This window comes from Etheostoma cragini, chromosome 21 (assembly GCF_013103735.1).
Source record: "Etheostoma cragini isolate CJK2018 chromosome 21, CSU_Ecrag_1.0, whole genome shotgun sequence".
Classification (NCBI taxonomy): Eukaryota; Metazoa; Chordata; class Actinopteri; order Perciformes; family Percidae; genus Etheostoma; species Etheostoma cragini.
The window spans coordinates 10,540,066-10,552,378 of NC_048427.1; the positions used below are offsets into that span (position 1 = coordinate 10,540,066).

A 12,313-nucleotide genomic window follows, 5' to 3' on the forward strand; every position below is an offset into this window, starting at 1 on the left:
TTTGTTTGTTTTACAGAGTAACGGCTTTAAAGAAGGGAACACCTTGTTCACTGTCACCACCTTTACCCCTAACACACTCTTCCTCCTGAGTACAGAGAGGGTTACCCATGTACTCAGTCATTTTCCAACAACAAACTATATAACAGGTTTGACAAAGGTGAACAATAGACAAACCAATTAAAGCTGTGACTATTTTGGCAGCTACTGGGGACATGGGGTGGGACTCCTGTAAAGCAAGATAGAAGGTCATCATGGTCAGTTTTCAACAGGGTGGCTACTAGTAAAATATTTTTGGTGGTGAATGAGTATCGGAAATAATTGTATTTACTAGAAAAGTGGATGTTGGAAAAACTTAAGAGATTGTTGAACTTTCTTACATTTAAGAGCATTTATGTATTTATCATAGCTTTTGGTTTTCAGTTTGTGAGTTAAAACTAAAAGTACAGGATTTTTAACTATTGTCTTTCACTTAGGTCCAAAATGTCATGTTTAGCAGTGTGATAAGTACAGGTCCATCTATCCAAAAGCAATTAAGTAACATTTTAATTGAAAAAGGGCATGAAGTGATCTTCTTTTTCTTTCTTATTCCTATTTTATTAACATTGTTGGAGGGAGTCTGAGACCTAAGATTAATTGTTAAGATAAACAAAGACCTTGAACTTTGAAATGAGAGCGGACAAAATCAAAGAATACAAACAGAATTCTTTTGTTGTCTGGTCTAAATCTCAAGGAACCTTTTGTTTACCTCTGATTGACATTTACTTATGTCTACAACCTTGCAGGGGGGCTCCTAATCCCCTCATGGCGACTGAGATATTGTAATTACCTCATGAGAAAAAATAATGAGGTCAAGAAATCAATGTACATATTCATAGCATCATAGAGCCCAGAAGTTGCCTACTATCATATTAGAATCATTGTAAAAATAGTAATAATCTGTTTAATTAACGGAGAAATTACTCTCAGGAATGTAATTTAATCTACTTACACACCCTTAAATGAACTTGTGTGGAGCCCCCCCAGGGCCCTGGCTCAGGCCAGGCCAGATTCAAACAATCAAAGTCCTAGTAGCTCATCAGGTTGTCTTTGGCATTGCTTGCCCAACATAGGTAACCAAAACAAACTCACGTGGAAGAGATGAAGGCAGGAAAAAGAATGCAGGTAATCTGATGAGACATTTCTGATTTGTATTGTACTGTGAAACTTGATAAGTCTTGGAGTAACAATTTTTCTTCAGAAGATTAGGACATAAATTTGGGTCGATGATTTAATATGTAGGCTGAGTCCAATAAGGTCACGGCTTTTCCATTACCATTTTCATATTTCTTCATATGTGCCTACTTCCTCTGTGACATGGATACCGTATGCCTCTGTAGAGTCCAGACACAGGAGGCATATACAGCAAAATTACTGCATGACCTCTCAGTTAATAAATGCTTTCTTATGGAGAAATTGCTGTATTTGCATGCTAAACTCTGTAACTCAGGCATTTGGTGCTGTGGGAAATGTTTATGGGTTAATAGCTCATTGTATATCTAGTTTATCCACTTGCATGGGACTGGATGTGTATGTCCTGACATGTCAGACCTTGAATATGAGTTAAGAAGCACAAAATACCTTAAGAGTTTTAGCAAAAGCTAGTACATTGCATTTGAAGTTGATATCCTGGAGATAAGCTCAACTCAACCGTTACCTCAGATAAACTCAAACGTACAATCTAAAGCCTATATTTTGGAATATAGTACAAAGTCAGCTATTAAATGCAATGACATGTTAGCACAACCACAGACTTATGGGAAGACCATGGCTGAATTATAACATTAATGTAATCTTTTACAGGTTTTACGGTAGTGTTGACGGAAGTTGCCTTGACAACTTCCTTGGTAACAAGAAGAAGCTTGTTCTCGGCGTATTTTGTCTAGCACCCATGGACAACGTTTTCTGAATAGAATTGCTTATTTCATTTTAACGTTAGTTTATTTCATTGTAGGAAAATATAGGTGTAAATTTGTAAAGAGTGACGTAGGAGAAAAAAATCCATCCAACTGTAAAGTTACCTTTGTTTTACAGTCATCTAGCTAGACATCGCACTGTTGACCGCAACATGTCTCTTTGAATGAAATGAATTCCCGCCAGTGGTTTTCAATTCAGATATGTATCGTCTTGTGTGGACGTTTGGCCCACGCAGCCACAGAATCCGTGACTCCTAGCCCTATGGATGGAGTGCCGTTCAGCTCAGCAACTCCTACTCCGGGCGGTACAGCGGCCGTGGGCTCCGGGTCAACCACGGCGCTGACTGCGTCTCAAGCTCCGACTGTGGTCACCGAAGAGCCCCCTGCAACCACCTCCCAACCGCTTGTGACTTCAGAGGGTAGCTAGCTATCCTGTCTTTGTTTGTGTGTTAGGCCAAGTAAGCCTCCTATCCTAGTTTTGATGGTTTGAAAACCAGAGGTGCTATGTGAACAATTAAGATGTCTCCCCCTGTTTGTGCAAGCCAGACCCAATTTAATTTTTGTACATCTTTAGCTTCTTAGCCCTATCGTCTGTTTAAAGTGCCCCTTGGCAATGCAACCAACGGTGCTTTTTATCAAGTCTCTAAAACAACACCAGGTTACATTAGTTTGCCCTTTTTCTTATGTGCAGTGTAATTATACATTATTGCTTATTAACGATATCTCAGACACTAACTGGAGACTTTGATTTAGAACTCAGTAATTATTGATTCTATGATTATTGATTAAAGTGTACAGTTTCAACTAAACATCTTGGCTTTAGTTAAATCCAAGTTACTTCCAGTATGGTCAATGGTCAGAAACATTGTTGAATTCACTTTTTACAAATATTGTGTACAATAAACTCAATAAAGATTTAAAAGAATTGACAGTGTCACTGTCAAGAGTACACAAGGAGACAGTGACTGTCTACTTATGTACTCTTGTTAAACCAGTAAACACAAAACAGAAGTTGTCTTGACTAACACAAGTATTTTCTGTTGTTGTTATCAAGGTTGTCTCTGTGATTTAACCCCTGACTTCTGTGACATCGGCTGCTGTTGTGACACTGTTAATTGTGGTATTGCAAACTTGAGTACCGTCTTCACCGGATGTCCACAGAAAGACATGTAAGTCTTCTGCACATGCTCTGTAGTCATAACACATAAGGTACACATTTTTAGCATTTAAAAAGTTGTTTTTATTTTTATTTCACAGATCCGGAGTTTGCATTGAGAAATGGCTGATGTTTAGGGCCAATGTGGATTTATCTCTTGTCACTGTGACTGACTCATTGTTTTGTGTACGGCCTAAAGGTACGTAGACGTAATGAGAATATATTCATTTAAAATAAACACCCCACCAGGGGAATCACTGAATATGTTACAGCTACAAGAATTTTCGCAAGAGCGTATCAATGTACAATGTATATGTATCCCCCACTAATGCAGCATCTTCCAACAGAGAATGCACCACAGTCCCTCCCAGCTCTACCTCAGTATCCAACTTTAGGGGACTCATACCATTTCTCACCACCAGCACCTACAGGCAGCAGCCACAGCAGAGATTTCTATAGGGTAAACCGATAAGATGATTTCTGCTTGCAATAAAAGTATCTTGAATACATTTTTAAACAATACAACTAAATGAGGGAGTCTATCTTTTAGATCCTTTAATTTGTGTATATACCCATACTGTGTGTGTATATATATGTACAGTATATATATATATAAGATAATTTATTTTTTGTAGGTCGATGATGTCATCCAGACATATTTCTTCAACTCGTCTGTGCGGAGTCTCCTTCATCAGCCATCTCCAGGGGCTGCTACTGCATTGTGTATCAACCGCAACCCTGCAAGTAAGTTTACACCCAATAAAAAAGCATGTCAAACTGTTAAGTGTTGCAGTGTAGAAGAGTTTCCCCAAACATTTTTTAATCCAGACCTGCTAACTAGGTTAGGTTTGATGTATGGGATTTTCTCTCATCCGAATATTCACATGTCAATCTCTCAGTGCAGTAGTAAAATTACGTGAAGTCATATTTGGCCGTAAAGCCTCTTTGTCCCCATTTTCCAGTCCCTAAAGTACTCTCATTGCTTCCTGAAAGATGAGCAAACTCAAACGGAAATTTGAAGTAATTTTCTTTTGTATATTTGTGCTGTTTTTATAAAATTAAACAATATGCTTAAACAGTCATTGCATTACTACACTGTATTTGAAATATATTGTGTCTGTATATCACAAACACAGTAACCATTATAACTTTTTTTCTTCTAAAAAAAACCAAACAACAACAAGTTCTGTTTTCTCTTGCTTGCAGAGTTCTTGAGGTCTGTGTCTCTGTCTTGTACTCGCATGTTGACTCCTCAGTCGTGCACCACAGACCCAAATTTAAAGGCCCGCTCCTACTTCTCTAACCTGAACCTGATCAAGGTTAGTGAGTCTGTCTGCACTAAATGCTTTCATGCAGACAAATACTGGTGAGAATCTCAGTAAGGCTAACATCAATATTTTTATTTTACTACAGATTCCAATAGTCGAGACGGCACAAGTGTCAGACCTACTGGTAAGTCACTCATTGTGTACATGATATTAGCAGGAATACTTTATTTTGCACTTAACATGCCTCTACACAAGTTGATACAACAAGCCTACGGAATGATTTGCCAACCCTAGAATTTTTGGGTTTTCTCTTGCACGCCGCAAAGCACAAGTCTTAGAATTAAACAATCTACCTTGTACTGTATCTACAAACAAAAAATCTATCTGTAGCACAAATAATTAACTTGTTGGGTTTCTTCACCTTACAAGTTGGGGCTCTTGAGAGTGGATTTATTTTTATAGTAAGTTATTAGCCTGTGAAGGAACATTATTTGCATTAAAAAAAAAAGACATCTTAATTAGTTAATTCCATTTAAAGGCTGTACTAACTTTTGTTTCAGATCCCAGTTACTCCACTGACTGACTGGCCTGTGCCAAGTGAACAAAACAATTCCTGTGTCAATGTGGTGAAAAATGTAAGTAGATGAAAATACAGGATACCCCCTCCACACACACACACACACACACACACACACCCACACCCAACTGTTTCCTAAATCAAACCAAATCTTTAAACCCAGTTCTCCTGGTTCTCCTGTAGGTGGAGTTTGTCATTGGATACACAGGCAAAGGGGAACTCACGTATGCAACAGTGAACATAGTCTTAGCTGATGTGGATCCAAATCAGTCGCTGTTGCAGACACACTCTGTACAGTTCCAGGTAGTTAAAGCCACATATTTCGTCACTAAATGCACAAAAAATTCAACCACTTACATTAATACCATTTCTGTCTTTCAGCTGGCAACACCCAGCCCCACTCCCAAAGGACCGATCCCTGCTGTGGGACTCAGAGTGGGCGCTCCTGTCATTGGTCGCTTTGATGGAGAAGTTAAGCCTGTATCCTCACAAACAACATCATGAACTTCTCCTAAAGTCATTGTTTCATTTATCCAGCTAGCTTTGAGTCAATCATGCATTACGGTTCCTTGACAGTAAGTTAGCTGACTACACTGGGGCTGTCACAGAGCGGGGAGTGTTCCTTGGACCCCAGCAGACGAGCAGCCGTCCTCTTTACACACAACACAGTCACTGGCTGCACATTCAGGTAAGTAGTTGCTTCTATCATCTAGTTTTAACTGATGTTTCTTACATGAAGAGTAGTGGTGGAGTTGCTAAAAGGGAGTCCTGGTATTAAAGATTATTATGATGCAATGGGTTTTATTGAATCTTCCATGTGTCATTTTGCTTTCTGTATGCTGTTTAGCTCCCCATCTAGTGACTGTTCAGAGCTGCGTTCCCAGATTTATGGGATCTTGCAGGGACTTGCTACGCCCGATGTGATTGCCATGAACTCGGGCTCCCAACCGGACTGGACCAGAGCTATTACCCAAGAGTGTCCTGTCAGTCTGCAGGTACAGCTGAATCAGGAATTGAAAGTGATAAAAAATACAAAAAATAAACGTTGATTAACTGAACGTTATGTTTTTAGATTATCTGAAACTATTTGTTGTGTGCATGTGGAGGCCATGTGTTCTTCCTGTTTATTTTGTTCCCTCTCACAGGAAACATGTGAATCAGGCTGCGTCCTCCCCAACTCTCTCTCTGTCAGAGTACTGTGGGCCCGCCAGGGTCTCTTAGACCTTCCTCAGAACTACATCCTGGGGGCCAAATACCTTTTTCAGTGTCAAAATTTCAAGGTACGCACACATACTCTCTCCCTTCGAGGTAAGCCTCACAAATAATGTTTTAATTGCGCAACCCACGTAGTTTTCACCTCTATGAAGATGTTAAAATACTCTCCTCCCGTTTCTCCCCTCAGTGTCCTCAGTGGTCTCCTATTGCTCTGACAACGGAGGTGACGTTTGTTGACACTACAGTTTACCCAGAACCCCCCAGAGGCTCGCCTCAGCCTAACTGGAAGTTTCCATTTGGTTTCTTCACTAGAGGCACTGCTGAGCTGGACGGGCACGTTGTTGTTAACGGCGGAGACACTGGGAAGGTCACATGGAGTTTAACGCTGTTCACAGTGATGTTACTAACAGGATTAGAATTCATCAGCAGGTAGTCGGATAACTAACAGTGGAGCAGTTAGGGAGCTGCAAGAGCTTCTTATCTTGAGGAAATATTTTTAAATTAAGAATGTTTATTATGTCATTTAAATTTAAAAAAAAATTCAATATAAAATAAAACATAGAAGTATTAATTTATTCTTTTGTACATTTTCCGTAATTCATACATTTTACAAGACATTTTACTAGTTATCATTTCACTGAGGTAAAGCTGCATTTCTTGCACATAGCTCCTCTTCTCTCTCCTTCTTTTGGTCTGGTCGGTTTCTTTGCGTTCTTCTCTCCTTTTGTCCTGTGTAGTGTACGTAGTTAAGGAGATGGACAATTGCAGCTGGAGTGATACCTTGCAAACGTGTAGCAGCACCCAGCTGATAAACGATAGAAAATAAAGCATGGTATTAGTTGCATGTTGATTAATTTATTTTATTTTTGTTAAACCTCACAAAAGTTTATTTAATTTAGCCAGATCAAGAAGTTATTAGGAAGCAGTAAATACACTATACTCACAGTGCTGGGTCGAACTCTGTCCAAAATCTCTCTGACTTCCTGAGACAGAGACACCGGCAGAGAGAAATAGTCTATGTCATGTGGAAGAGACATGTTCTCCTCCTTCTGAATTCTCTCAATCTCTTTCTTCTGAAGGTTACAGTGAGGTCTGTACACAGCTAAATAACAGGAAAAATGATTAATTTAGAAAATATGAACAATGCTGTGGTAGCTATGGACAATAACGGAGCAGCATTTTGAAGCAGAGCCGAAGGATACTTGAGCCATGAAGGCAGAAAGTTGAAAGTTGATAAACTTGATGAAAGTTCCCTTTCCCTACTGCTTCCAAATTCCAAAACCACATTCTTACCCTCTATCTTGAGTCTTTGTGAGAACTCCATGTGTGGTGAAAGGCACTCTGGGAAAGCAGATGCCAGCATTTCAAAGGACACGTCGTTGTACTGCAGCATGTCCATACCACTGAAAAAAGAAGCCACAAAGTAACAGTCAGGACCAAAAATGTACCACTTTGGACTGTAACTTGAGATGAAAGGTCAGACATGCTCTGCTGGGCAGATTTGGTCCATGACACTGGTGATTCCACATATTGCACTCACGTCAGTACAGTGCTCTTAGCCTCGCTCATACGCATGTCGGGCAACTTTTTTCTCCAGTTGTGGGTGGAAAAAGACAACGCCTGAAGGGCTGCCAGTGCTTCCTGCAGACTGTCCCTTACTCTCACAGCCTCCTGGTAGCGCAAGGTGGACACACATCCCACCTCCTCAAACCCTGGCAGAGGAAAACGTTTGTCATTGGAGAAAAACTAGAAAGTAGAACAACTCGTAGGACCCATCATGACTCTGTAAAGTGTCCTCACTGTCCAGAGACAACTTCTGTTATGATTTTACACTAACTACTTTTTTTTTTTTTTTTTTACACTAAACTAAATACTATTGAAATAAACGACTCCACAGGTTGTCTCACATCCGGATACGTCTGTAAAATACTTCAAGTCCCGGGCACTATGCCTACCTTTCAGAGTGAGGCGGAGGTCAGCGTTGTCCGGCCTTAGAGAGGTGCGAAACTCCGCCCGGCTGGTGAACATGCGGTACGGCTCTGTAACGCCTCGACTCACCAGATCATCGATTAGAACTCCGATATAACTCTCTGTCCGAGACAGTGCCACAGGTGGCATGGAGAGCGCCCAGCGGGCAGCATTCACCCCCGCCCACAGGCCCTGCACAGACAGAAACAAGAGCAGGGCTGCAACTAACAATTCTTTTCATTGTCGAATAATCTTTAGATTTTTTTGTTGATTAATTGATTATTTATTTGGTTTCCAAATTGCCAGAAAAAAAGAAGTGTTTCCCAAAGCCCAAAATTATGCCCTTAAATGTCCTGTTTTGTCCACAACTCAAAGTTATTCAGTTTACTGTCATAGGGGGGAGTGAAGAAACTAGAAACTATTCACATTTAAGAAGCTGGAATCAAAGAAGTTAAACTTTTTTACCATAAAAAAATAACTAACCGATTATTAGCTTATCAAAATAGTTTGCTATTAATTTAGTAGTTGATATCTAATCAATTTATCTTTTTTCTAAGTGAAACAAACAACAGGTAAAACCAGTAAGACAACAAGCTCCTTGTTCTGTAACTCCTGGAAAATAAATACAACTATGCTTGTGACACACACTAGAGCCCAGAGCGTGTACTGAGAGGTAGTGGCAGAAGACTTAAATTGGTTGACATCAATGCAAGTTTTATGAACCACAATTTAGACACTGAATTGCTTAATATAATGTACAGAAAAAAAGCAGCTACCTGTGCAGCAGCCTCCTCGTACCCTGTTGTTCCGTTTATCTGACCGGCCAAAAAAAGACCCTGAGTGCTTTTTACCTGCAGGGCAGGGCTCAGCTGAGTGGGACACACAAAGTCATACTGCACACCATAACCTGAAAAAGCCCAAAATATTAAAAAAAACATTACAACACAGTAGATATGCTTTCAGATTAATTAATGATTACTATGCGCATCAAATGGGATTCATGCAGTAAATACCAGGCGTGTGGATCTCAGCTCTGTGCATGGCAGGGATTTCTCGGATGAGGCGGAGCTGCACGTCAGGGGGCATGGTCATGGAGAGACCCTGAGGGTATAAAAGGTCAGAGGTCACCCCCTCAGGCTCCAGCCACACCTGGTGCTGTCTGCCTGGGAAACGAAGCACTCGTGACTCAATGGACGGGCAGTATCTGTGACAGCCAAAGACTAGAGTTAATACTTTTCAGCTTCAGAACACACTGTGTCTGTATGTGTGTGTGTGTGTGCGTGTGTGTCTGTCTGTGTGTGTACCTGGGACCCTTGGTGTCTTGCTGTATGTGGCAGTTGAGATGAAGACTCTCCCTTACAACTCTCTCTACACCAGGAGTAGTATAGGTCAGGTAGCAAGGCAGCTGCTCTTCAGGCTGAATAAGTGTTTAGTTGCCAAATAAAAGTCAAAATTTAAAAATAAGTCCTTTTGTTGACTAAACCAAAACATTTAATAGACAGTATTTTATAGCTCTTCTATACTCCTAAATTTGTTTAACCTTTTCTTGTACACCAGTGCTGTAAAAACTGTTAATGTAATTTACCTTGCAGTGTGTGTGTGTATTAAGGAAGCTGAATGGAGTTGGATGACTGTCAGGGGGGTGAAGGTGAGCCAAGGAAAGGTCTACTGAATCCTTCACAATCCTGGGAGGGGTACCAGTCCTCAGTCTGCCTATCCTTAGTCCCAGCCTCTCCCTCAGTGTCTGGGACAGCCCAGCACTCGATGGCGCATCTCCAATCCGACCCCCGGGGGACATGCTTTGGCCCAGGAAGAGGGAGCCAGACAAGAAGGTACCAGTAGTAAGAACCACGGAGCTGGCTGAGATCAGGTGGCTTCCATTTGCTAAGACAATGTCAAAATAAGTGCAAAATCATAAACTGATTAACAGATCCCTTTTTTCTGTAACTTATACTGTAAAATGTTAAAAGTGCATTTTACTGGTTGGTGCATTTGTTAGATATCAGATGTCCAACAACTCCAGAACTGATTGGCTTTAACATTTAATATGAATCCTTATGATAATAGCACAGGATATAATAGCCATAGCATGTTCTCTCTACCCAAACGTATCCCAGTGACTTTGTGTTGTCCAGGCTCCTCTGGGTTCTGTTCTGATACCAGCAGCTCCTCTACTGAGCCCTCCAACACCGTCAGCCTGGGAATGGACAGCAGCTCAGACTGTATGAGAAAAAGCAGGCAGATGCACAGTTAACACTTTTGAATCAATCCACGGACAAAAATTCTGAAAACGAAAACCACATCTGTGTGTAAGATACCTGAATAAATTCGCGGTAGCGCTGACGGTCCAGCTGGGCCCTCGGGCCCCACACAGCGGGGCCTTTTCTACGATTCAGAATGGAGAAATGGATCCCAGCCCGGTCTCCTGCTCGACCACAAAGCCCATCCAGAGCATCTACCTCCTTTACTAGCTGTCCCTTCCCTACTCCTCCCAGGGACGGGTTACAGGACAAGGCACCTGGAGCGATGTGATGAGAGAAGGAGTATAAATTGGTAGAACGTTTTTAATTAAAAAAAAAAAAAAAACCTATCAAGATTGCACAAGGAGGATGTTTGCTAAAGGGCAAACTATGTATTTCTCTCACCAATGGTTTGTATTTTCTGTGACACCAGTAGTGTCTCTGCTCCCACTCTGGCTGCCGCCGCCGCTGCCTCTGTCCCCGCGTGACCCCCACCCACAACAATGACATCATAATGCTGTCTGGCAAGGTGACTGCTGAGTCTGGAAACCAGTGACAGAAGACTCTGCAGGGGTGGAAGCTTCTTTGTCAACATGTGGGGTGCATACCTGTAGCGAGGGTTAGATGGTCAGAAATGTGAACATAATGACTTTTTTTTAATGGGAGCAGTACAGAGCGAGGACAAAACTGCCTCTAATCTTTAGTTAAATAGAAGTTCCTTGATTCTATTACTCCATCAAAGGTAAGTGGCTCATGCGTTCAAAATGTACTCAAGTGTCATAAAAAAACGTTAAGGGAATTCCTGGTTAGATTTATTAGTGTACATGCTAAAGTGATTCCTTTTGAATTGTTGCATTATTGTTGCATCATGTCTGAAATGTAACAATTGTTTTTTATATTAAAGATGACCTAACTACTTCATATACTGCTCCTACATTTACTTGCACTTCTGCTAAAGTTAAATTTAATGAAAACTTGTCACCATTCAAAGCCACCATCTTTAGCATGCTTTTGAAACATGGTTCTCTAAGAAAGAAAATACTAACACTAGGCTTGCGCAATATGTCAATATTATATCGACATCATATATCGACATCGGACATGAGACTAGATATCATCTTAGATTTTCACTATCGTAATATCGTTATATGGCATAAGTGTTGTTTTCCCCAGTTTGACAGGCTGCATTACAGTAGGGATGTAATTTTTTTCAGTAGGGTAATAATTATGTTGCTTTTGTTGGCCTTTATCCACTTAGTCATTATATATCCATAATACCGTAGCTTTCCATTTATCTTTAAATAGATTCAGAAGTACAGTGACAGTTAATATAGGCCTACATATATGGAGTAAGAACACAACTGTCTCTGTTGCAACGCCCAAATCAGATGGGTATTAAATGTACTTACAATTTCTTTGGAAGAAGACGAAGAAGGTATTTTGTTTAATTTCCAGAATGATGTCAGAAGAAACTAAAATTCAAGGAAAGATCAGGATCTTTGAGAAAATTACCTAACGTCTGCTACACAAACGCTCTTCAAGGAGGCTGCCATGCTGTCTGTAGCTTACAGTCGTAATAACTGGTGTGTATACGCACTGACAATGTTGTTTAATAGGTCAAGTCAGTTTGTTTGCCTATAGGCATCGGCTGTTCTTATACTAAGTCATTTATGAATTCATGAATGAAATGAAAACATAAAGTAAGCAACCGCAACTTACACATGAAAAGATAAAAGGTGGAGGTGAAATTAATAAATATTAAGGTAATACTTTGTTTAAAAAAAATAAATGTTGTTTTGTTTGGTGACTGCCACGTGTACAGTAGAAACCCTCCATTCTTGTTTATATCTCAGATAAATCAGGATTAATCAAATATCTTTTCAATGCACACATTATTCAACGTACGCGCGCACCCTAGTAGGTCAAAAGCGCACGCG

General features: G+C 40.4%; 2 protein-coding genes across 3 annotated transcripts; one reads left to right on the forward strand and one right to left on the reverse strand.

The window, feature by feature from the left end:
- The first annotated feature begins 1,876 nt into the window (after window positions 1-1,876).
- LOC117937294 (tectonic-3-like) lies at window positions 1,877-7,072 on the forward strand. 2 transcript variants are annotated; one of them, XM_034861147.1, is made up of 14 exons: window positions 1,877-2,371; window positions 3,007-3,121; window positions 3,210-3,307; window positions 3,456-3,568; window positions 3,744-3,852; window positions 4,315-4,427; window positions 4,522-4,560; window positions 4,937-5,011; window positions 5,137-5,256; window positions 5,335-5,433; window positions 5,538-5,641; window positions 5,801-5,948; window positions 6,099-6,233; window positions 6,356-7,072. In XM_034861147.1, exons 1-14 carry the CDS (start codon window positions 2,122-2,124, stop codon window positions 6,599-6,601), a joined length of 1,764 nt encoding a protein of 587 aa, XP_034717038.1. In that variant the 5' UTR covers window positions 1,877-2,121; the 3' UTR covers window positions 6,602-7,072. The 2 variants fall into 2 exon arrangements, with proteins under 2 accessions (XP_034717038.1, XP_034717039.1); XM_034861148.1 differs by having other exon boundaries at window positions 3,459-3,568.
- Window positions 6,259-12,070, reverse strand: mto1 (mitochondrial tRNA translation optimization 1). The gene is made up of 13 exons (XM_034861133.1): window positions 11,786-12,070; window positions 10,782-10,984; window positions 10,455-10,654; window positions 10,239-10,356; window positions 9,722-10,020; window positions 9,441-9,553; window positions 9,150-9,340; window positions 8,913-9,043; window positions 8,124-8,328; window positions 7,709-7,880; window positions 7,462-7,571; window positions 7,113-7,270; window positions 6,259-6,973 (listed from the first exon to the last, which is right to left on the reverse strand). Exons 2-13 carry the CDS (start codon window positions 10,969-10,971, stop codon window positions 6,803-6,805), a joined length of 2,058 nt encoding a protein of 685 aa, XP_034717024.1. The 5' UTR covers window positions 10,972-10,984; window positions 11,786-12,070; the 3' UTR covers window positions 6,259-6,802.
- Window positions 12,071-12,313: the final 243 nt, after the last annotated feature.

What these genes read in the sequence shown, in the direction of transcription:
- LOC117937294 (XM_034861147.1), top strand. Translation starts at nt 2,122, where the DNA reads ATGAATTCCCGCCAGTGGTTTTCAATTCAGATATGTATCGTCTTGTGT. An exon ending in ACCGCTTGTGACTTCAGAGG is followed by an intron (nt 2,372 to 3,006) that starts GTAGCTAGCTAT and finishes GTTGTTATCAAG; the next exon opens with GTTGTCTCTGTGATTTAACC. An exon ending in TTGATGGAGAAGTTAAGCCT is followed by an intron (nt 5,434 to 5,537) that starts GTATCCTCACAA and finishes ACAGTAAGTTAG; the next exon opens with CTGACTACACTGGGGCTGTC.
- mto1 (XM_034861133.1), bottom strand. Translation starts at nt 10,971, where the DNA reads ATGTTGACAAAGAAGCTTCCACCCCTGCAGAGTCTTCTGTCACTGGTT. An exon ending in AGCTGAGATCCACACGCCTG is followed by an intron (nt 9,044 to 9,149) that starts GTATTTACTGCA and finishes GGGCTTTTTCAG; the next exon opens with GTTATGGTGTGCAGTATGAC. An exon ending in ACAGAGTTCGACCCAGCACT is followed by an intron (nt 6,974 to 7,112) that starts GTGAGTATAGTG and finishes ATCGTTTATCAG; the next exon opens with CTGGGTGCTGCTACACGTTT.